The sequence below is a fragment of the Pteropus medius genome, unplaced genomic scaffold, assembly GCF_902729225.1.
Source record: "Pteropus medius unplaced genomic scaffold, Ma_sr-lr_union100, whole genome shotgun sequence".
NCBI classification, from domain to species: domain Eukaryota; kingdom Metazoa; phylum Chordata; class Mammalia; order Chiroptera; family Pteropodidae; genus Pteropus; species Pteropus medius.
Window position 1 is genome coordinate 13964896 of NW_024342467.1, and position 25756 is coordinate 13990651.

The window sequence follows — 25756 nt, forward strand, 5'->3', positions numbered from 1 at the left end:
CCTGTAAGATCTGTGACATCTAAAGAGAAATAAACAAAGAAGTAGGTGATTGGACAAAAATAGAGAAAAGCCTTCTATCAAATTAATCCTGTGTTTGATTTCTATGATATTTGTTATTTCTCAGCTTTTTCTCAGCAATATGTGATGGTACTCATTATGCTTTTGCCTGAGACAAGTGAAAAAAAGACCCAAGAGCTGGACACTAAACTCAAAATTTGTTCAGACAGACAGGAGGAATGACAGGGGTATGGTAATAGTTATTGCCAGAAATTTAAAACTGGCAGTAAGATGAAGTCAGCAGCTCTATTCAAGTGAAAGAGTGCTGGCATGGCACCTGGCATCTCGGTGCACTGCCAAATAGAAAGGTACTAGATATTGGCTAGAAGAGCATAAAGTGCTGGTTTTCTCTTCTACCAGTTGAGGAGAAAGCTTTAGCAGCACAATATCAATGTTTTATGTAGCCAAATTAAACTGTCTGCTACTTGAGTTCATTTTCCACATTCTTGTTTATGACTCACTAAAAAAAGAAGCTAGTGTCTCCTTAAAATGTTTCTGTAAGATTTCTTCCCTTGCCCATGGAAAAAAATCTAAATTTCTAAATATACCTATAAATTGATTACCCAAATAGATAATGAATCAAAGCATCTCCTTTTTTGGTCTTTTAAACTTGAAACTGTCACTGAAAATAAGCTCATATTTATTTAGCTATTGATCAAAAAAAATCCTCAATAAGAATATTCTGCCACATGGTTTCACCCCAAGCTTCCTTTGTCTTTCAATTAAAAAATGGTTTTATGCTATACCAATAGGGTAAGATATTCAGAGGATTAAATCAATAGACTATAAATTATATGTAAAAGAAAACATCAGGTCACTGCCCTGACACTGCAGATTTATTATTAAAGTAGGTAACTCCGTGGCAATTCACTACATTCATTTTTATAAAGTAAGAGAGAGAGAGAGAGAGAGAGAGAGAGATCAATGATAACTTTGGCTTACTGTTGCTTTTAATGGTTCATTTATAATAGCTACTTATCTCTTTTTATTTCAGCTTGCTATAATAATGTCGAGCCAAGAAAAAAAAAAGATAATCACCATTATGGGAATATATATTTAATTCAAGTCTGACTGACTATTCCTTAATCTGATTCATGTATTTGTTGAGTGGCCAGAAATACTCTAAAATGCATAGTGATTCTTACGTACACATAAAAACTCCATTATACAGTCTACATTAGGTGTAAAGTACAAAAAATCTGGCAGTTTGGCTGTACTTTCCTAGGCATGTTATTAGATGAACGACCACATTGCAAGGCCCACTCATAGCTCACCAACTCAAACCTTCCTGGTGCTATCAACATCAAGAATAACTGAATCTTTAAATGGACCCTTGGCCTCACCATGTTTCCTGGAAACTATCTTTGACAGTAGAAAGTATGCTTTTGCTCCAGACATGTACATGTACCCACACTCCATTTGTGAATTCTCTGTAGCCACCTTGCCATTTTTGAATATTTATTACCCTGATTTCAGTGGAGGTTTGATACAGGCTTCCAAAGCCATCTCAAATGAAAAAGAATAAACTCATCTATATCTTCTGATAAGGCTGAAGGAGGAAGGTCCTCACCAACTAAACCCCTAAGTATTTTCTTCTAGGGAAACTAGGAACAAATATATATTAAAGGAGAGAGGGGGTAATGAATCATGAAAGAAAGGCTCCCTACTACGACCACTATTTCTTAGTGATACAGGAATGAGAAATTTTTAAAACTCAGGCCTTTCTGACAACAAAAGCCGGCTTCACTACTGCTTGCCCGTTTGTTGTCTTGTTACTGTTCACTCCGGGTTCTCCATACCTCTGAACTACATACAGTATTAGTGTTGTACATGTAACTTCACTCTATTTAAAAGTAGAGGTTACTAATATCCAGAATATATAGAGAACTCTTAAGACCCAACAACAATAATACAAATAGCCCAATTAAAAAATGGACAAAGGACTTGAATAGCCATTTCTCCAAAGAAGATATACAAAAGCCAATAAGCACATGAAAAGCTGCTCTATATCACTAATCTTCAGGGAAATGCAAATCAAAACGGTAAGATACCACCTCATACTTTAAAATGGTTACTATTAAAAACAAGAAACAAACAACTGTTGGCAAAGATATGGGGAAATTAGAACCCTTGTGCACTGTTGGTGGGAATGTAAAATGGTACAGCCATTGTGGAAAACAGTAGGGCAGTTCCTCAAAAAATTAAAAACAGAATTACCATATGATCCAGCAATTCTACTTTGAATATATACCCAAAAGAAGTGAAAGCAGGGTCTCAAAGAGATATGTGTGCACCCATAATCTTAGAGGCCTTATTCATAATAGCTAAACCATAGAAGCAACCCAAGTGTCTGATAAAGCAGGTAGACAAGTAAATATAAGCCGAAGAGAGAAGGACAGTGAGGGGTTAACAAGGCCTCAAGACCGGTTTAACAGTAAAATGTACACAATAAGATATCTGACAGCTTCAGGTGACTCCCTCGGTTTCCCATGATCAGAAGCTAAACAAAACAATAAAATACCTAACCTGTTTTCCCAAGCAAGGAGTGGGAAGGTTCAGAGGGAGGCACAGAGGATTCATGTCATTTGAGGAAGGAGAGACAGAAGGAGAACAAAGAAACCCTACTGCCCATGTAAGCCCCAACCCCAACTTCTCAGAGCACTCAATTCTCTATTGAGCTGCCCGCTTGGACTTTCTCCCAATTGTACTTTGCTTGCTTAATAAAATCACTTCTGCTTCCTACTCTTTGCCTGCTGTCTTTCTTCTCCAAGCATCAGATCTCCACGCAAATCTTTCACAGGGGATCCAAGGACAAAGCCCCAGACTCTTACACTACATGGACATCTGATTGCCAGTGACATGTCCACTGACAAAAAAATGGATAATCAAAATGTGGCATATACATACAATGAATATTATTCAGCCTTAATGAAGAAGCAAATTCTGCAATACGTTATAACAAGGATGAACCTTGAGGACATTATGCTAAGTGAAATAAGTCGCTCACAAAAAGACAAATACTGTATGATACCACTTACATGAGGTACATATAGTAGTTAAATTCATGGAGACAGAAAGTAGAATGGTGATTGCCAGGGCTAGAGAGAAGACGGGAATAGAGAATTATTGTTTAATGGGTACAAAGTTTCAGTTTTACAAAATGAAGATTCTAGAGATGGATGGTGGTAATGACAATACAACATTATGAATGTACTTAATACCACTGAACTGTACACTTAAAAATGGTTAAGATGGTAAATTTTATGTTGTGTATTTCAGCACATTAAAAAAATACTAGGAAGAAAAGAATTGGTAACTCTACAATTCTCCACAAGGCTAAAATATGACTGGCAATATCAACTCTTGGTAAGGATGTGGAGTAATTGGAACCCTCATACATTGATGGCGAGAGTACAGATTGGTTCAACCACTTTAGAAATCTGTTTTATGGCATCTATTAAAGCTAACTATATGCCCAGCCTGTGATCCAGCAATTCTACTCTTAGAATTCTACTCTTAGAAATATATCCGAGAGATGTGAATGCACATTCTCAAACGAATATTTTCAAAAGACATCAACAAGAATGTTCGTAACAGCTTTACTCAAAATAGCCAAATATTAGAAGCAACCCAAATACCATCACAGTAGGATGGATAAATGAAATGTGGTCTAGTCATACAATGGAATACTATACAATGATCTTTTAAAAGAATAAATTATTAGCTATAACATGAATGAATCTTACAGATATTATATTAAGAGGAGGAAAAGCCATACAGTCGCTATTGTGTGATTCCATTTACATTAAATACAAAACAGATAATACTGACACAATGGTAGAAGTCAGAATAGTGGGAGGAGGGCATTAACTGGAAAAGAACACAAGATAACCTTTTTTGGTGCTGGAAAAGCACTAAATCTTGATCTAAGTGGCAATTATACAAGTATGTGATAAATCTTAAAAGTAGTATAGAAAAAAGTCAGATGGAAAAGTGCACATATGGTATGATTTCATTTATATGACATTTTGGAAAAGAAAAAACTATAGGGATAAAGAATAGGTCAGGGGTTGCCAGGGGCTTGGGGTGGAAGGAGGAGATGGACTGTAAAGGGGCACAGGAAACTTTGGGGGATGATGGAAATGGTCTGTATCCTGGCTGTGGTGGTATTATAAAACAGTATACAGTTATCAGATAAAACTCATCAAACTATACATTTTAAAAGGCTGAATCTTATTAGAACTAAATTATAATTCAATATGTACTTCTAAAATATTCAACAATCTGTACACTTAAGATTAGTGCACTTTATGCACCTATATTCAATAAAAAATTATAAAAAGTTGTTTTTTAAGTAGAGGTTAAATGAGTTATAAGAAACGTTCTAGTCCAAACTCTGCTACTGGTTTGCTATGTCAAATACTATAGTTGTTCCAAATGAGAAGAAACATAGAAAGTGTTAGGTTGGAATGAGCCCTGAAGTTTATATAGTTTCATCTGGACCCAGAGAGTAGTGATCTATCATATCTTACATGGCCAGAAACCAAAACCTAGGACATCTGATTCTCAAACCAGTACTCTAATTCAATTCCAACTCAAAGGAGGTTTAAAAAAAAAAAGTCAAACTGATCATTTGACACTGAATAAACAGCCAAGTCTCAATCAGTTGTGTAACACGGAGCCTCTGTTGCACATATTTGCTCTCCACTTCCAAACTAACCAAAAGTTTTCCGTGCCATGAGCTATTTAAGCAGCTCTACCTGAATAATCTGAGGTATCAGAGTTCCTCAGATTACAGATTATGGCAGCCCTCATTTAAGCGGTTATGGCAAGTCAAATCTTGCCATAACTTCTACCCTTCCCTGTCTAAGGCTATCTCCAATACCACTTAATCAGTGATGTTTAGTATCCAAACCATTCTACTATTGGAAAAGATATTTTAGTTACAATGTAGAATGTATGACCTTAATTAACTCCTCTGAAAAATGTAGTTCCTCTGTAACAAAATCAACTTTTTAAAGTGCACACATACACAAACAAACCCTCTAAAGCAGTGTTGATGAGCAATAAAGTTTCCAACATAGTTCTCACATAATTGCAAACATGAGCAGCTATGCCATACTTCTAAAACTGCAACAGTAAGAATTACTATAGTAGAGCCCCTAGTTCCCCTTTCTATGTATGCTCTGTTTCTACCTAGATGACCTTTTGACCTCCCATCCTCTCCAGTACCACCACCACCCCCACCCCCGCTAAGGCCCAAGCACCAACTTTTCTCTGACCTCCACCCCCTATCAAAATAGAAGACTCTAGAATCAGTTATTTACACTTTTTGATTGACTGATTGGTTACACTTTCAATGAGTTTCAATGAGCTTTAGTTAGTGTAATAATTCAAGCAACCTTTACATTTAAACCATTTCACATCTCATTGTATAATGAAAGGTCAATTTTCCATTAAAGAATTTTGAACTTCAATTTAACTTCAGTAAGCAAGTAAGAAAATATTTTGGAATCAAGGAAAAACTTTAAATCACACTTTGTGCTCCTAGCCTTGAGGAGTCATGAACCACCTTAAAATAACTAAGAGGCTACAGAAAGAACCCAAAGAATTGTTACCTCATTCACTCACTCACTCATTCAACAAATATTTATCAAGTGCCTACCATGTGCAAGCCATTGAACAAGGCAGAAAAAAATCAATGATTAATAAGATATGGTCTCTATTCTGAAGTAGTTTACAAAGAAGAGTCACAAACAGGTTAACAGAATTTAAAGTCTTTAAAGTCCCAAAGTGAGAAGTGCTCTGACAAACAGAAAATGCTACAGGAGGGCAGGGAAGCAGGGATTCACTCCCCTTCTCCCTGGGGCAGGTTTCACCAACGGCAGACTCATGAATTCAGCTTGTAGGAATTTGACAGGGTGAAAGGCAGAGGACGGGGCAAAATGGGTTCCTGATCTTTTGGCCAAATATGAGGAGAGATGGGAGAGGAATGACCACCTTTTTTATACAGAGGGAATTTAAGGCAGCACAGGCTAACGCCAAGCCCAGGGCTTCCTGCAGCCACAAACATAAAGACAACTTAAGCTGTGGCAGCAGCTGGGCCCCTTCCTCTAATCTGCAGTCATGTGGTAAGGTCAGTGGATAATAAGCCTTGCCAAGATGCCCTTAGCCATTTACAGGGGAAGACAGGTGCGAACATTATCATACAACTCCATACTCAGCCTACGCTTGTTAAAATGTTATTTTTGTATCAGAAAGCATCAGTGGGACATTAATTTTATCCACATCCTTTAAAATAGTTATTACTTGGTTTTGATCTACTTTTTGGCCTTTTTAGTGTCAAATTTAGGATAACAAAGAGAAAAGGTTGGTAGTCCTTGCTTCAAAATAGCTCCTTCTGTTCAGGGAAGGATTAGAGGGAACTATTATCTCACTGTAGCAGTCAAAGGCTTATTTCTGGAAGCCTGTTGACGGCAGAGACTTTGTCCCCAAATTCTAACAAAGCCAGGTGTGTACACCCAATACCCAAAGCTGCTCTCACAAGCATTACTCAGTTTCTTGGCCTAAGCAACTTTCTTATATCTTTAACCCTCCTCTTGCCCCAAAAATTTGCAGATGAATAGGTTGTGTCATAAAACATATTTGATGTTATCTAGTGCCTAATATTTTTGTATCACACCTACATTTTCTGGGGTTCTAAAACACAGCCCTCAATCCCCTATATTATTCCAGTCTCTAAGAATGTAAGAATGGATATTCATTCTTTCAACAATCATTTAATAAACAATGAGACAGATAGTTATTTCCCAATACCTATTCTCTACTTCTTCCATTTTAGATGGCTCACGACCACCCACAAGAGACAGCATTTCCTAGTATTCTTTACAGCTTGGTGTGGCCATATAAGTTTACCACAATAAAATATGAGTGGAAGTGATGTGTGCCACTTATAAGTCACTTACTTTATAAGAAATTGCTTGACCTCCACTTTCACTCTATCCCTCTTCCTAAAAACTGGAATGGGAGTGTAGAGATGACACAGCTTTAACCATGCAGATGAGACCTAAGGAATATTGGAGCAGCAAAATGGAAGAAACACAGACTGTGAATGACCTCGTGGTGCTAAGGTACCTCACCAGTCTGGACTCTTACATTCCTCTGAAGTTTTACATGCAAGAGAATTACACTTCAGCCATATTTAAGCCACTAAATTTTAAATTTCTTTGGTCCAGCAGCCTTAACCAGATCCTAGTTAATATAAACATTCATTTAATGTCTATTGAGCATTTACTATGTGACAGGAACTGTATGCAGGGGAAACATAAAGTGGTGAAGGGACAGAAAAGCCCTCTGGACATAGATTGCTTATGGTCTAGAATAAAAGACAAAAAAATGTAAAACTATATTTGCAAACTGTGATAAGTATGTAAAGGAAACAAAGAGGGTACTAAATTAAGGCCCCTCTGAAGAAGCATCATTTAGCTAAGCTCACAGTCTTAGGAAAAAATAGGAAGGGGAGATTCATTCCAAACTATAAAGTCCCTGGGCCAAGAATGAGTTAGGCTTTGGATGGGGGTCAAGAAGGCAGGTGAACAATGAGAGCAGGGTAGCCTTAAGAGGAAAGGCTCTTCTGATAGATAGATTGATAGATAGATAGATAGATAGATAGATAGATAGATAGATAGATAGATAGATATAGATAGATAGATTAGATAGATAGCCAGCCAAGACAGACACACACACACACGTATATAATTACATAGATGTGTTAAATTAAGTATGAGTAAATTACCTTTGCTTTTACAGTTGCTCCTAACTCTATTTTCTTTTTTTAAACCAGAAGTTTTTTATAACTTCCTCTAGTCTCTCACATATTCCAGCACTGGATCCAGAAAAACTGATCACCTTGAAACTACAAGAACTCTAACTTAGTAGTATCTTTAGACTCCATCTACAGAAGCTTCCCAAAATTAGATCCCATTTTCCCTAAGCACACAATTTCCCCAGGGTCATTTCCACCTATCTTATCCTTCCTTTTCATCCTGACTCACACACACTTGAAAAGTCCCAAGTTTCTATAATTCTTATCCTCTTCTCTTTCCACTCCCTTGGCTTTCACAGTCAAACTAGGGACATGAAGTTTATGTTAACACTTCCCAGACACCTTGTCTTCTGCTGCAAAAGTCATTATAAAACCCAAATGACATGCTCATCACTGTCTCAGCCAGAGTTAAAGGCTTACTCTCAAGTTACACATTTTGGGGAAAAAGGAATGTCACCCCTAATTATTCTATAGGAGGACCTTTATAATAAAAATCCTAAAAGTTTAAATGTCTAATTAAATTCTAATAGAAATATTAATGAATAAATGTGATATGACATAAATTACATAATAGGTTGTATGTTTCCTAATGATTTGTACACTCCTTGAAAAGAGAGATATCTTCTATTCATAAAATTTTACATCATCCTCGAACAAATGTTTTCATGAAGGAAGGACAAAGTCATGAGATAGGATTCAAACATAAGACAGCAAGAAAGAAACCAGAGTATGGAGACGAGAGCAGAAGTTCCAAGTTGGGGGAAGGACAGAGTTAATATAGGTCAGGAAGAGGTGAAGCCAGAAGGAATTCCTAGAGCCAGAAGAGCAAATCTATAGTTCCTTCTCAAGGGCACCTGCAGCTGATAGGTACCGAACCATTCACCAACCTCTCACAATCACAGATGCTCAATCACCTTGAAACTGGACTGGATACCTTCATGTCATTCTCTAACGAGAAAGGAAAAAATGATAGGCTGAGAGAGGTGGTGGGGTGAGAAAGAAGAATGGTAAGAAAAAGAAAAATCAGGTCAGTCAAGTCAGTTTGGAGAAAGAATATACATAACGTTATTAACAATGAGTGGTCAGGAGCCAGACTGCTAGGTTTAAAAGTGAGCTTTGCCATTTTCTAGCTGGGTGACCTCTCCCTTTACTTTCCTCTTCTTTAAAACAGAGATTATAATAGTGCCTACACCTCACAGTGTTGTGGAGTTAAATGAGCCAGTCTATGTAACGTGCTTAACACAGTGCCTAGCACAATGTAAGCTATAAACATGCATTGGCTAGTTTTGTACATATAGGTTCAGCCTGAGAACTACTCATGATGATAAGCTAGGAAGGCTGTAAAATAAAATAGGGAATGTTCTCTTCTACAGCTCAATTAGATAAATTTTTGTTTTCTTGGTGGGCAAAGAAAAGAACTATCTTTGGCTCCTTCTATATATTTGTTTATGTTTTAAAGAGTATGCATTTAAATGAGCTCAAAGCTGGGGAAAGAGAGAATATGGAATTTGAAGGAGCTGCCACCTGGCCCATCTTATATAGATACTTTCTAAACCACATAGTCCAAATTCCATCCCACAATTCCAGGCCACAGCCAATAGGCCCTAAAAAAAAATGTCAAAGCACCATCATTTGGTATAACACATGGCACATGTATCAGGATTCTTAGTTGTAAGCAAAAGAAACTATTATTGATTTAATTGGAAAAGGAACACATGGATACCTCAGAAATGTTCTAGGAAAACTGGAAATCAAGATCACAAATGGAAATCTTGGCAGCTAGAGCGAAATGTCACCATAGAGCCAGTCTGGTGAGGAGACAATTGCCCCTGCCCCAAACCCCGACTCTGTCACCTGCCCTGCCAAACCACTAGACCTGATTGCTACTGGATGCCACCTCTAACACATTCACAATAACTGTGCTGGAAACAGATGAGGCTGAGAGCAAAGATATGGCCTTTTCTGACTAATGGTAAGAAATTCTCTAAACATAAAAGGTTGAGATTTTGGCCAATCCTGGGAGTGAGGAAGTGAGTGAGTGAGCGATTGGAAGAGAGAGAGGGAAGGAGAGAGACAGAGAGTAGAAAAATATCTGATGCAGTAAGTAATGGTACATCCACTGTTTTAACCAATCATTAAATTAAAAATATGCCACATAAACTCAGATAATGTTTATGAAATAAGTGAAAAGAAGAATTCAAATTGTGGCATAAAATAATTGTGTTTAAGTAAAACTAAGCAGAGAGATAAAGACTGGACTATATTTGGGGAACTGTGATGGTAACTGGGTTTCCTTTCTTTCTACAATAATTTTATTTTTCTGATATTTTAGAACCATTCTCTCGCTTCACTATGCCATGAGTATTGCAAGAAAGTCATTGTTATTCTGAAAGCCTCAGTTCTGTCAGTAATAAAACCTCAGATAGAAAAATAAATTTTTTTCTATGCATGTGAATAGTTATATATTTTTATATTTTTTCTTTTTAAAAAACTAAGATAATTCATAGTGTACATGTATAAATAACATATTTATAACAACCTAATGCCAGATTTCTAAAATATAAACATTTTCAATCTGAAATTAAAGTTTAGTCCTAATTTAATTATTACACTCACATTCTTAAGATACAAGGTTTTAACATGTGAGGATTAAATTTAACATGTGAGCATGAGCTGCAAATGCCAGTTTTACTAATCACTCACTGTGTGATAAGGAGGAACTTACAGAACTTCCTTAAGCTTCAGTTTCTCCATCTGTAAAAGGGGATAAAATCCACATCATTAGGTTGCTGTACTTATACACAGCCTTACTGATATAATTACACCAAGATAATGTATATAAACTCTTAGCTCAGTATCTGGTACAAAGAAAGTCTTAAATCGGTGTTAACACAAAAAAAATAAGTCATCATCTTTTTCACCCATCCCTCAACCCCTTCCCACCTGGTGACCATCAATCCATTCTCTGTATCTATGGTTTTGTTTCTGTTTTGTTTGTTCGTTTATTTTGTTTTTTAGATTCCACATGTCAGTGAAATCATATGGTATTTGAAAGAGATTAAGTACAAATGCCGGTTATAAAAATAGACGTGAACAGTGGATTTGTGGTTACCAGAGGGAAAGGGGGTGGGGAGAAGTAGATAGAGGTAAGGAAGGGTCAAATATTTGGTGGTGGAAGGAAATTTAACTTTGGGTGGTGAACACACAATATAAATATGATATATTATTAAATTGGACTCTTAAAATCTATTGATTTTATTAACCAATGTCACCCCAATAATTTTAATTAGAAAAAAGAAAAATAGTCACAGGGATATAAAGTACAGCATATGAAATATAGTCAATAATATTGTAATAACTGTATGGTGTCAGATGAGTACTAGACTTACTGGGGTGATCACTTCATAAGGTATATAAATGTCTAACCACTATGTTGTATATCTGAAACTCATACGTCAACTGTAATTGAAAAATAAATTTTAAAAAATAAATTGTCACAACTTACTGAAGTCTGGATCTCTCTCATAGAATTTTTTTTATGTAAGATAATGAATTGCAAGTTAAATCCTTGTAGTCCACAAGGAAATCAATGAAGCCGAATGCTCCCTCATCTTCCATGGTGCCTGAATCAAGCAGCAACCAGGGAGCTAATGTGCCATCTGAGTGGCTGGGGCAGGGCAATTAAGAAGCTTGGCCATCTTCTTGGTTTTGTCTGTCTCATCTGTCAAATCATATACAGAATTTATGAAATGGAAGAAATAAAATGGACCAGAACATTTCTCTTTACCTGTGGAATAGGAGGGATCTGAGCAGTCACCCTTTCTGTAGGATTCATGGAGGTAAGCAGGAAGGAGGAAACCTTCTGGCCATACATCTCATTATTCAAACCTGCTTATTCTTAATAACTTTTAGATCTTCAGTATTTAATTTTTATTGTAATTAATTACTGTAATTACTACACTTAATACCATAATTAATTATTAATGTCATTAATATATCTAACCTGAGATTAACTTTGCCTGTCATTTTTAATATCCACTTGAGTTTACACTAAAGATATAAGTAAATATTTTTTTTACCACTATAGCTGCTGGCACTTTTCTGGGCCTCAGTTTCTCCATCTGTAAAATAGAAAAACGAGATTAGATGACTTCTAATGTCTCTTCTCGTCTTACTGTCACTCCATAACTAAATAATATTAGTAATATTATAATGTTTGTAACTATGCCAAGTCCTTGATACTTATAAGTTAGAAAAGTAAGAGAAAGCTATGTATGTTCTTCTTCATACAACTCTTAATCTGACTTTGTGAGAATAACTGGCTTCTAAAGACTGGCTCTTTTTAGGCTTCATAATACAGTTATTCAAATTATTGTTGAACCTGGTTCTTCTGGTTATTTTTAGTCAAGAAGTGCCAAGTAGTAAATTATAAGGACCAGCCCTTTTGTGTGAACAGGAATTATTTTCTTTTTCTTCAAATGTAAATTGTGGCTAGATTTTCTGTACATAAAATAACCAAATGAAAACTAGGCAGGAGGAGAATATCATGCTGCAAATGTTTCCAACCATATGGATGTTGGCTTTCATAGAGATAAAACATCTGTATTTTATATTGAATAGTTCCGTTTTTGTACACATGTTGGACATGCCACAGATATAGCTTGTGAATGTAAAGGGTATCTTTCTTCTCTCCGCAAAGAATTCCCTTAATCAATTAGTGTCAGATATAGGAAAACTCTTTGTTAATGTAGTCCTCTCATTGACTTTATTGTTAAATTTGACCTCTCTTTAGCTTTGTTTTCACTCAAATTTTTGTCATTTGCCTATTTTCCCAAGAGTGTATAGCCACAGTTTGCATAGAAAAGTCTGATATTAAACAGTTTCTCCAGCTAATTCCTTACCCACTACAGTACCTGTATCAACAATGACAGCTCAGTAACTCTTTGTAGAGAACTTGTGGGGTTCGCCCTGTGGAGAAACACTATGACAAAGTGGGTAAGAGTTTAGGCTCTAGGTTCAGTAGATAAGTTACTTAACATCTTGTACCTCTCCATTTCCTTATCTGTAAAATCAAAATAATAAAAATACCTCCTTCATGGGGCTAAGAATTAAATAAGTTAACATATGTAAAGTATTTAACATAGTATTTGCCATTACTTGGATCAGTAACCCTGAATAAATACGTCTCACGATACTGAAAAAACACATAAATTTTAAGTGATAAAACTTAAAAGTCAATAAGAACAGTCGCCTTATAATTTAAGAATCTGAAAGTATAGAAAGATTAAGTATCCCACAGGGACAATCTCTTCATGTTACTGGCAGTCAAGGGTCCTGCCCTCAAGACGCTTAAGATCCTTTCAGGGGAGTCAAGACTAACATGGACGGTCTAGTTCACGATCCGAGTTAGGTGTCGTATAACAAAGCTTCCTGTGTAAAAGGTGGAGTTCTAAGGGGCTCAGCTTAAAGAGTGGGAAGCCGTACAGAAAACTTCCTAGAGAGAAGTGAGACTTGCAGCAAGGCAGGGTTTGACTCTACGACTCAGTGAGAGGACGTTCGAGAAGGACGTCGTCTCCCTGACTAGGGAAGCACTAGTCTGTCTAGGACTATCCAGTGTTTAGAAACTTCTACTCATCACATCTGCAACCCCCACCTCTACCCTTCGAAACATCTAAGTTGAACTGAAAAGAGAATGAAAGTCACTCAGTTAAATGTATTTTTTGAAATATCCAGGAGGGAGCCGGCAGGAAGTAAAACCCTCTCCTCCTTTCAAATCTTAGGATGAACTAAGGGTGCTAGGCTTCCGACTTGAGTTTTTTCTCTCGGGGAAGAAATGTTCTGTCCTCCATGCTGGATTCGAGGGATGGAAGCTTCGAGGCCCTCACCCGGAGGAGCCAGGCAGCCACCTAAGGCCACACTTCTCAGCTTCTGCTGCTTCTTCCCCGAGCACCTGTAAGCGGGGCGATGCTGGCGGGAAAAGGATGAGGAACCGCAAGGCCTAGTGTTCCTGTGAGACAAAGCGGGGCCCTTCCGTGCCTCAGGGGTCGCGCCCAGACTCGTGCTCCATTCACCGTCAACGCACCTCGGGGCTGCCGCGGGAACCGCGCAGGCTCCTGGCGGCGCCAGGGCGCGAGGCCCGCACGCCGAGCGGGAAGGGCCCGGATGCTGCTCCCTCGCTGCCCTGCGTGGGTCGCGGAGGCTCGCGGAGGCGGGCGGCGGCGCCTGCCGAGGAAGGAAAGTCGTCTTAACCCTGGCGTCGGGGCTCCTTTCCCACCCCCGCGGGGCTGCGAAGACCCGGGCATCCTCCCGAGGCAGTGGCACCGGCCGGGCCGCCAGGAGGCCGGCGCTGATGGCCGCGCCCGACGCCACGCTGGCGGCGCCCGGGTTCGCGCGGCCGCGCTGCGCCCGCGAGCCGAGCGCCGGGGCCGAGCCGCCCGCGTCCCGGCGCTGCCCCTGCGCGTCCTGGAGGGAGGACCCCGTGTGTTCCTCAGGACGGAAATTTTCCCCGGAACCGTATTGCTGAGATGCCCGCAGGCGGGGCGTCCCTACCGTTTTAAATCACTGTTTTCTGCATTCTCGTTATGGTACTGTGGCGATTTTTCTTTTAAAAAGAAGCAGGTCGTCGTCATGTGTAAACTTTCCTGCGCGGCTAAGAAAGTATCCCAGTTTAAAAAAAGAAGCCCCATTCGATAATTGTTTCTTTTATTTTCTGTTGCAAGTAACCACCCAAGCCTAAAATGAAAACGCAAAACAATCTAATTTCTGCAGATTAGTCTTGGGACTAGACGTTTTATAAACACATTTTTAATATTGAAATTTAATGGGCTGTTTAAAAAATGGAGACGTTTTTCTTGTATCTGGAAATGTTGTAAAAGAGACATTGGTCTTTTCATTTTTTTCTAATAAACCTAAGATTCAGTCTTTCCAGAATATTTTGTAGGACGGCGTTGGGGTTTGGGATTGGGAAAAAAAAAATGGCAAAAACGTTCATAGGCTAGCGTCTACGGAGCAGAGTTGCTTGATTGGTATTTGGTTTGTAGTTCTGCAACAGAAGGAAAGCTATACTTGATGACCAGAGTTATTAAAAATAAGGCTCTAAAACTCTGGGGATTTCAGATCAACTTTTCAAACACTGACAGCCATAAATGTCCCTTTGGGCTGCAGGTTCTGCTGAGATTAGTTGAACCCCACCAAGAAAGAAAAATGTGGAAAGTTGTGTTCCAAGGAAACTAATCTTTTGGGCTGATGTGTGTGTGTGTGTGTGTGTGTGTGTGTGTGTGTGTGTGTGTGTTAACTACATGAGTAGGTGCTGGAGAAAATTAAGAAATTCAGGAGAACATGCTGTGACACAAACCAAACAAACAGAAAAAAGATTCAGGGTTAAGACACCTCCTGGAATATTTCTTTCACCTCTATGCCTTTTTTAGCTGATAGCTCCACAATTTAATGGAAGTTGAACTTGGGCGCAAGGCAACTCTTCTTTCATTTATTCTTCCCTAATCTAAGGTTAAAAAGAACAACAAAAATGTTTTGAATTTTACCCACTCTGTGTTTTCATATTTTAAGAACATATGTCTTTAACAGCAGATAGCCCAACTTTTTATTGTTCAAACAAGATGTTAGAAACATCTGACCGGAAGCTTGTTTCAAAGATTCAGGAATCCTGATGGCCTCAAAATTAAGAACTTAACTCTAGGTGGCTAGTAAACTAGAAGTGGAAAAATGTAAATAATATCCAGCTTGAAACAAATCATGTGGAATAAATGCGCAGGGGACAAAATCAAATAAGAAATTTAGAATTAAGAAGGACACTGTCCTCAGGTTCTAAGCCACTTGAATTTTATTTAGGAAAGAATACTGACACTATGGGCTGTAAGTCTAATAAGTCCACCTCTGGGTACTTTGTCTTTGTGATTCACAACCTGAAAGTTAGGTAATGGGTCCCTTTCAATTCTGGTCAACGAGACATGAAGTCTTAAGACAGAACTTTTGTGTAATCTAAGAATTCAGGCAAAAAAGTAGGCTTATCTACAGCAGAGAATCACCAAAATTAGCCATCTAGTGAGTAGCTTATCTGACAGGAACATGTTAACTTGTATTCTTGTGTGTATTGAAAAGTCATAGCATTTCTAAAGGTTAGAGATGTATTTTGCAGTCCCACCCAATATAAAGAAAGATACTGTCTGTACACCAATTTTAACATTTTAAAACAAAAGGTTTGCCTGTCATTCAAAATAGTAAATTAAAGACTCAGACTCCTAGAGCTTCTACTGCAATAATGATTATTCTTCAGGAAGAAATACAAACAGCAGTGATCGTTTTTTTTTTCTTCACAGACGTGCTCAGCCATCAGAAAAGCTTAATAAATCCCGTTTTAGTATGCATTTATGCAGTGATTACATGAACTTTGACCTCTGAAGAGCTGTAGCAATTAGCTTCAGTGTCCAGCATCTTCTTCCACCATTTCCCACTGGCTTCCTTGGGTCTTTCTTTTTCATTCTTCCTGCACTAGGAGGGCATAAAATTTTAAAGTTGACTTTCCACCTGAGGTATCTACTTTTGCACAAGTCAATTTCTCCCTTCTCCCCCCCCACCCCAACTCCTGTCTAAACAGCAATCTCAGATGGATATTGGGGCTCTGATTGTCGATATTACTCAAACACAAATGGATTTCAATTCAATCTTGTCCGTACTTTCGTGAAGAAGATAAACTCTAATGGCTCAAAGAGCTTCATTTCATAGCTCATAGTATCTAAAATAAATCAGATCTCTTCTGTCAGGCTAATTTAACATTTTTTAAATATTCAGTGTAATTTATTTTAAGTCAAATGAAACATGGTGCATTGCCAGAAAGCTAAAGGAGGAAGCAGGAGCAGGGCAACTGGAAGCTCCTCTCCCCCCTCCCAAAAAAAGAGCCAGGAAAGGAGATGAAAGTGTTTTAACTTTCTAGTAAACACTGTTTAGCAAAAGAATAATAGGAAAGTTGCCCCTTTCCCAGAGAGGGATGGAACTATAATTGTTGCCTTTAGCAGAGAGCTCAGATAAACCGCTGGGACTCATTCTAAAGTGACCCATCACTGCATTCATCTCTTCTTGAACTTTTGGTGAACCTGAGATTAAACAGGGGTGAGCAGCTAAGCAGTTTGTTGTTAGCAGGCTTTTCAACAACCCTTTCAGACTGAGTAAATATTGATCGGTTTGAATCTGATTGCCCCAGAGGAAAACACCACAGCATCTGAATAGCCTCCAAAAGTAAACTTTCAAAGGTGAAGCCCAGAACAGACTTCAGAACCACAGCAAGATTTCAACTCAGCCGAGTTTGGGGACACCCTGAATTTCGGGAGTACTTTGCATGAATGTGAGGGAAGTGAGGAAAAAGCATTTGCAAACTAGAAATCTATGTTGCATTTATCCCAATTGAGACTCTTGTCCTTTTTAAATTTATCAATAAAATGTTAGTTTCTGTTTTCCCTCTTTGTCATTTTCGTTACCATTGCTGTCATTGTTCAAGAAGCTAACTGTGCTCCTCAGAGACCAGAACAGAAAAAGAGAGACCTTGAAATAGGATGTGTTAAGCGCCTGGGATTTAATCGATTGCGACAACTAAAAAGATACAAATGTTTTTCTTGTTGAAAGGTATATTAATGTTTCCTAAATGCATTGCGCATTAACTGATTTATTCCACGACCTAGAGAAGGCTTGGGGTGTTTAGCCATAATTTATCGTTCTCCTTTCTGTCAGCTACATTAAAACCAGCACCTTGAAGACTGGAATCTCCGGGATTCCAGCGGGTCGGGCCCTGCTTTTAGATATTGAAATCTCGGCAGTGGCATGCAAATGATCCTTTAACACATTAAAGAATTTGGAAACCAGCCATCTGTTTTGCTGTGTGGCCTTACACTAATAAACAAAAGATACTGCATAAAGCCAGGCGGGGGAAAATGAAAGAAAGAGTTGGCCGACTTTGAAGTTCTCCTCCAACCACTTGAGTCTTTTAGAGGCAACCCCAGAACCCAGGAGCCAAGGGGAGGGCACCCGGTGCCCTTGATATGGCCGCAGCAACTGTGCCTGCAAAGTCCAGGCATGCCCCCTTTGACAGGAAGTGCAGGAAATCTCATGGGTGCTCTAGGAGCCTTCGAACTTTAAGATTTTGTAGGCTGTCCTGCTCCCCACCTGTCCCCCAGCCCACCCTTTGTAAAACACCCTTTGTAGAGGAAGGAAGTCATATGTCTGTATTTGTTTGTAATGCTGTAAAATCTCTGCACTACCCTTGGGGCTAAGTTAAAGCCTCTAAAAATGTGTGAAAGTAAAGGAAAAGTGGAAAGGAATCTAGGAGAGCTACTTGAAACTCAGATTTGCTGGCCTTTCTCTGTTTGAGAGCAGACTCAAGCCTTGGTCGGAAGCAATCTGAATACTGAAATGGACTTCAGGACAGCTTCCACAAGTTCACCTGGAAGAACCTGTTAAACTCAGAGAAGAAAATAAAAAGCTTTTTTTTTTCAGGGTTATGTGGCATGAAATTAGAACTGAGGACCAATTACAGCCATGAAGGCTATGAAATCAAAGCTAAATCTCATGGGCATGGGATGTGTAACCTGGAGGGGATGGGGGCAGGGTATAGAGGGTGGCAGGAAGGCATAGATATTGACAGGAGGAATGAGAGGGGGGAGGCAAGGCTTTACTGAAAACAGACCACTTTCAATTTAAATGGTGAAATATATTGGAACACTGACAATCCAAAAAGAAGGAAAAAGGGTGGCCTGGGGGCCCCATCCTCAAACAGCTTTATACTAGAGCTAATTAAATGTGAATCTCTTAGCTCTTGGTTCACTGATGTGAGGAAAGAGTGACTGAAGAGTTTGGGGCTTTGAAGGAGGTTCTGTTTATATATACGTCAACATTCAGTTGGAGGTGAAAAGGTTAGCACTTGACCCAGGAAGTACCCATGTTTGTTTCAAAAAAAAAATAGATCTGCTTCATAAATTCCTTCACCATTTTTTCCATTATGAACTTTGATTATAATAAACAAGCTCTTGTTATTTTAAAGAAAATCAACTTATTATAGACATTGGTTAGGTGCAATTACACTCATAAGGGAAGCTTCAGCTACATAGTGGAGAGAGCACTTATCTTTTTTTTTTTTTAAGAAAAGTCCCACCTCTTTGAAAATGCACACCACCCTTCTCCCCTTCCCCACGTGAAATGGGCCAACTTTGTAGGAACCAACACATTGTAGCCAAGCCAAATACACAGATGCGTCAGCATAGCTGAAACTTGAATATATTTATTACAGACATCTTAAGACCCGTAAACTCTGCTCTGGATCACATCACTCCAGGATCTCAGAGCTGTTCATGATTGTACAGGAAATGGGAAATATCATAGGCTCACAAAGGATAACTGATAGAACTCAGTGTGGTACTTCAAGGACATCAAAACATTGTGCGACATGCAAAAGACTATTCACGAATCACACAAAATATACATTCATTGTGCCATCCATCACATTAACAATTGAGCTGAAGAGACATCAAATCCAGCTAAAATAACTGCAGGAGGAAGAAGCTGGTTTGAATGATACCTTTAGGTTCCGAATAACCCAGCACGAAGTTTAAATAGAGTGTGGCCAGAGAAACAAGAAAGGGGTGAGACTTATGCACAGGAAGAAAGGTTTCTGAACCTTGTATTCTGCAGGCCTTATTAACTCAATAAAGGAACAAACCAAGGTTATCCTCTGAGGCATCTGACTGAGTTTAAATGAGAGCTTTTACTCTTTAACTTATAATCACATATAAAATTGTACCAGCTTTGAGAGTTTGCCCACCCTGTTTTAGTCACTTAATCTAAACATTTCTAGAAAATCTATATAAAGATAAATCTCTCAGGACAAAGTATTTACAACCAGCAAACTCACACACATGAAAGTGAATTAAATTAAAAAATGAATTAATTGTGTAAACACGCTCATAGTGCATCTCTTCTTCATGAGCTCCTGGGCTCTCCTCTCTATCCTACTTTGAGGGCAAAGTAAAGGAGAACAGTAAATATACAGATCGATAAACAATGAGAGACTTCCCTCTGAAATGTTTCTGCTGGCAAAGGAGACTATTTTCCAAAGGGCATTTGAAAGGAAGAGTAGGTTCTGCAGAAATCTCCTAAAAGTTGGGAGGGGTGTTAGGGGCCATCAGAAAATTGATGCTGGCACCCAATCTGCATTAGGGAACTAATACCCTCTCCCTCCACACACACACACACACACACCACCGCCACCCCAAATCAAGCCTCTAGCTCAGAATTCTCTGGAAACACATTTTTCTGCCCAGGAGGTCCCCAGATAGGATCGGAAAGAAAGAGACTGCAAATGGAAGATAAGCTAAGAATGTGCTTTGGGTAAGAAGTCCCAACCAAGGAGTAGCCTGGGCGGCTGGAGTCTGGGGATGGGCCAGCCTCAGTGGGAGGTAGTCAGAGTGTCTGAGGTAGAAGACCCTGGGGAAGGAACGCAGGGCGAGGAGCTGGACTTCTCTGAGGATTCCTCGGCCTTCTCCTCGCTACCCGGAGGGGTGGCGGGAGAAATGGGCAAAAGGCCCTCTTTCTCTCGTTTCTTCTGCTTCATTCGGCGGTTCTGGAACCAGATCTTCACTTGGGTCTCATTGAGCTGCAGGGACGCGGCAATCTCCACCCTGCGGGCGCGCGTCAGGTACTTGTTGAAGTGGAACTCCTTCTCCAGCTCCGTGAGCTGCTTGGTGGTGAAGCTGGTGCGCACCGCGTTGGGCTCACCCACGTAGCCGTACTCGCCAACTTTCCCTGGGGGCAGGGTAGGAAGCAATGAGGGGGAAAAAAGATACAATTTTACAATCATTACGGGATCCCCTACGGCTTCAGGGCAATATTCTGGTAAAAAGGGAGATCAAAAATTTCTCCCAACACAAACCGGGCTGGGGAGGGTGAGTGATGAGGTGTAAAGTGTTAATCTGAAGTCACCCATTAGCATGGTCAGACCGGTGATTAATGGAGCTTAGAGATATTAACAGAACTCCCACACGCACACACACCTTCCCTCTTACTATCAGAACCTCTAAAACTAGGCCCCTTTTAAAACAGTCCCAGATACACCAGGGCAATCTCCTCATGCCCTACAACACCGGTGGGAAGCAAGAACTTTTTTAAAAAAATTATTAATTTTTCTTGGAAACTAAGCATACAATCTCCTTCTAGAATCATCAAGGCGCATCCATAGAATGGCAAGACTGACCTGTTTTGGGAGGGTTTCTTTTTACTTTCATCCAGTCAAAGGTCTGCGCTGGAGAAGACGTCTCTGATGCAGGGGAGCGACAGGCTTCTTGGTGGCTGGCGTGGAGAGGGGACAAGGAGTTATTATACGTGGCCAGGGCCAGGCTCTGGTGCTCTTGTCCATATGAGTGGTGAATGTACTGAGGCGAGCCCACCGCGCCCCCGGCATAACCCTGGTGGTGGTGGTGATGCTGGACCATGGGAGATGAGAGATTTCCAGAGTAAACAGCGGGAGCGCACGAGGGGTACCCACCACTTACTTCTGCTTCCTGATTTAATGCGTAAGGGCTGTAAGGCGCTCCGCAGTTCTGCGCGCCGTAGCTTGGACCACAGCTCGAGTGGGAGTAGGACACCCCCAGGTTCCCAGGAGTCTGGTAGGTGGCCGGCTGTGGGTGGTGATGGTGGTGGTGGTGGTGGGGCGGGCTGATCTGCACCCCCCTGCCCATTAGGAAGCGGTCGTCGCCGCCACAGCTGTTGGCACTGACTGCACAAGACTGGAAAGTTGTAATTCCATGGTCGGAGGGGTAGGCTCGCGCTGAACAGGTCCCGGAGTCGCCACCGCTGAGGATGGGATATTCCAGGAAGGAGCTCATTCTTGCATTGTCCATCTGTCACTGAGTGACCTGGTCCTGCGAAGCCCTGGGTGACCGTGCCAACTTTCTCACTTCCTCCATGGGGCCGAGAAGAAAAATGATATGAATGTACAGTGCGCAAGAGGGGGGGCGGGAGGGCGGAGGGCGCTACGGGAGGGGCACGTGACTATGCCAGCCAATGGCGGAGCTTCCTGCGAAAGTTTGCTGGCTCCCGCGGTGATGGATCACCGTTTCAGTGGCATTTAAATCCCCGGCGCTCCTCAGTCTAGGTGACGCGCAGTCGCCCCCCCAGGCAGCCCAGGCGACGGCGGCAGCTGCGACGGCTGCAAGGACAGATTCGCAGGGCTGGGACGAAGGGGAGCAGAGGCTGCCTTCTGCGCGCGCCGACTCCGCTCCCCCCCACCCCCCACCCCCCGAGAGGTGGGGGCTGGGAGGCATCCCTCCGTCTCCGCCCCTCCCCATCGCGCACAGAAAGATGAACTGGCAAGAGGTGAGAAGGGAAGGGTGCTCCGCGCTCTCTTGGATCGGGAATCAGTGGGCCGGAGCTCGGAGTGCGCGGAGCAGGAAGGGTAGGAACCCGGCCAGCACCGCAGCCGGGGTTCCTGGCAGCTTTCACTGCACAGCCCCTGCTGTGGTGTCTTGGGGCAGTGAGGAGCGCAGAGCACGGTGGCGTAGGACGAGCCTAGGCCACTAGCTCTCCAGGCTCAGAATGGGGAGGGAAGTGCGAAGAGGGCTGGGTGTGAGGAACCCGTGTGGGCGTGGAGGAGGCTAAGGCAAGGAAAGAAACTTCTCTTCTCAACGGAGGGTCTCCGAAACCCCTAACCTCCACCCCACCTCCCTCACTAACTATGAGTATGGCGATGAGGAGCTTCTGTAATTCGACGCCTAGGAGCCGGGTGAACTCTAAGAGCTGAGCTTGCCGGCAAAGGCCGGGGGTGGCCAGGCTCTTCGCCCTCCCTCTCTCCCGGCTCTCCGCCCCTTTCTCCTCCCCACTCAGCTTTGCTCTAGGAGCCCTAAGGGATCCGCAATAGCTCGGCCGCTGGATTTTGAGGGGTAGGAGGCGGGAGGGAGAGATGACGCTAGCGAACGTGGCCAGCGTGGGGGCCGGACCGTGCGCTGCAGGCCATCTGCCGGTTCCCCAGGACCCAGAAGCCTGCGCGCTCTGGCTGGAGCCTCAAAGGGCGAGACCACAGCTCCTACGAAGTACGCTGAATTGTCCCCCTCCAACGTTTCTTGTTTTCTGAAAGGGGGAGGTTAGGAGTTGGTAGAGCTTCCTTTATTCACCCCTCCCCCCTCCCCGTTATGCTGCACGTTTGAAGTGGGGGTGGGGGCTGGCAGGTGGGAGGGGCGGTGGACAGATGGCTGATGGTGGACAGGACATTTTCTTCTTCCCCAGCAACACCACCTCTCCTTTGACTGTGTAGTTCTTGTGTGAAGCTTCAAATCTTTCCCTAGAGAGACACGTGCAAATCTGAGCGTCATCCCAGGCCAGGGGTCCTGTTTTCCATCACCCTCATCCTACCCTGATGCTGCCGGGGTCGTTAATTGCTGTTTGCTATTAGGTTTCATGTCAACCTTTGGCTTGTAGAGAGAAGAGGCCAACAGAGGCCGAGAATTGATGCATTCTTAGGTAAAAGAAATCCAGAGATCATCCAGGAAGCTTTGCAGCCAGTGCTGCATAGATTTTAATCTGACCATGTTTACCCCATGGGAATCCGACAGATGAAATTTATCTGGGGATTGTATTGCATTTCAGGTTCCCACTCCCTCCAGTTTTCCCTCCCCAGTTAGAAGAAGGAAGTTTTGCTTGAGGCAGACACATTTCAAATGTGTTAGTCAACCTTTCAGGTTGTTTTATTTTCCACATATAGAAGTATCGCCCAAAACCTGTTCTCCCAAGAGGGAGAACTCTCGCAGACATTTGACTATGGATTTCCTTAGTAGCAAAGAAACATTTTCCCTAAACATTTCCTTTTGAAAAGTATTTTTCTGTGACCTTTGACCCATCTCCGATCATGGTTAAGAGGGAGCACAGACAGGAAAGGTCACTCCTGCCCCAATTTCAGCACCAGGGGAACCTGATCCTGGAGAAGGGGAAAGGCAAGGCGGCCCTCCTGGAGGCGGCTTCTTTGGGAGCGCCGAGGCCTCCCAGCGACTGGGAGAGGAGGTGCTCCTGTGGGGGAGGTGGCAGGATATGAGGGGTTCCGTGCTGGCACTGCGGACGATCTGCTCTCCAAGCCGAAGCTCGTCGGTACATTCTCCCCACTGGCCTCATTTCATTGTTGAGGCCGCTTTGTTGGCCTCCACGACCCCGGCTTTACGCAACCTCCTCGGCCACAGGGCTGAAGCCACAAAGCCGCCCTGGGCCGCAACCGCACTCCTTCCTCTGCTACTTCTCCGCCTCTGCGCTCCTCACCCTCCTCTCTTCCTGCCTCCGGGGCTCTTCAGCGCCAGCAGGGGTGGATGTATTTCTGGGATCACGGGCTTGCCCTGGCACACAGGCAGGCAGGCAGGCAGCCGGGGCTCTCCACAGGCCCAGCTCTCGCAGCCGAGCCAGCTCCGCCCCAGCTGGCCGCCCTGAGCGCTGCTTTCCCAGTGCTGCTCACAAAGGCAACCTCCCTGGCCTCCTGCCCGCAGGCTTCCGTAGCTCGAGTCCTTCCTCACCGCCCCCCCCCCAAAAAAAAATCCTGGGGCTCATTCCGCGAGGATAGGAGACCCTCAGTCTGCTGGGGAAGTAGGCCAGCGCCCTAGGACTCGAGCTAAAGTCCCTTTAAACGCCCGGAGAGAGTGGGTGGAAAGCGAGCTTGGTCACTATTTAAACGATCACAGCTTGCTGGGCTCCAAACGCCTCTTCCAGGCTTCTTCTATTAGAAAGGGAAGCAGCGAGGAGGAGACAAAACGCCGCCGAGGCGGCGAGTTGTTCATGGCATCCGCGGCTCAGCCAAGCTGTTGTTTTAAAAGAGCAATAAAAATGAATTATGACTAAACGCCTTCTAACTTAATGCTTTCGGACGGGGATCCCCGGCAAATACGTAAGAGGATTTTTATTTGTGCATGTGTTCCTGCAATTGATCTCTTTGATGACATTCTCATTCATAGAAAGCGTTTGATTTATGAGTGTAGGACGAATCTCAAACAGCAGCGGCTCAGCCCTGGCCACTGCCGGGCTGCCCTGCTCTGCGCAGCGCGGGGAGCCAGAGACCCCGCGAGGTACTCACATCCCTCCGCCGCTGCCGGGATTTAGCCGGCAAAGCGGTGGGGGGAAGGTAGAGTGCAAACCCGTGGAGAAAGATCCCGATTTCATCATAACTTCCAAGCCTCTATTAAGAGCTGGGTTTTTAAATCAACCCGCCCCCCACACATGTTGCTTACACGCTGTGTTTTTTCACCGTAAGTAAGTAGCCATCAGAACAGAGTTCAGGGAAAAATAAACATGAGGGGACATAAGAAGCAGGGGAAAAAAACAGAACAACCCAGTAACATACCCTAGATCACATTTTATTGATATTTCATTTAAAGTGCTTTTTTCTCTTCCTCTTTCTAGAAACTGGGTTAATTAATAACCTAGGGTGCAGAAACACTCCATTTTAAATTTCAACTTGCTAACCTGACTTCAAAGCTTTAATGATCCATTATTTGCCATGTAAACAGATTTAAGAATGAAATATTGATTTTTCTGACCCTGAAAAAAAAGAATCCTAGAATGCCCGAACCAGAGGATTGGAAAGAACCCTCTCTGAAGTGCATTTTCCAACTAGTAACCATCGTTTTGTTTTATTTTTGTTTTTCTCTGTCTTTTAGGTCTGTTTGCCTGGACCCATCAACAGCTGGGAGACTAATCAACCACACTGAAAATGTTTGGGGATTTGTGGGAGAGGGGTTAGAATGTAGATGTTTGAAACAAATGTGTATAAATAAATGAATTATTGATAACTTAGTTATTGACCTGGAGATTGGTAGCTTGTTTAAGAAACTCCATGTTCCTTTTTCC

General features: G+C 42.0%; 1 protein-coding gene and 1 long non-coding RNA gene across 3 annotated transcripts; one reads left to right on the top strand and one right to left on the bottom strand.

The window, feature by feature from the left end:
* Positions 1-19146: 19146 nt before the first annotated feature.
* HOXA1 (homeobox A1) lies at positions 19147-25124 on the bottom strand. 2 transcript variants are annotated; one of them, XM_039862608.1, is made up of 4 exons: positions 22613-25124; positions 21433-21840; positions 21135-21229; positions 20554-20686 (listed from the first exon to the last, which is right to left on the bottom strand). In XM_039862608.1, the coding sequence occupies exons 2-3, from the start codon at positions 21778-21780 to the stop codon at positions 21170-21172; spliced, it is 408 nt and encodes a 135-aa protein (XP_039718542.1). In that variant the 5' UTR covers positions 21781-21840; positions 22613-25124; the 3' UTR covers positions 20554-20686; positions 21135-21169. The 2 variants fall into 2 exon arrangements, with proteins under 2 accessions (XP_039718541.1, XP_039718542.1); XM_039862607.1 differs by having other exon boundaries at positions 19147-20686; positions 21135-21840.
* On the top strand, positions 21967-25702 carry LOC120602381 (uncharacterized). The gene is made up of 2 exons (XR_005652730.1): positions 21967-22255; positions 25567-25702. It is a non-coding gene; the product is annotated as an uncharacterized LOC120602381 (long non-coding RNA).
* The last annotated feature ends 54 nt before the right edge of the window (positions 25703-25756 follow it).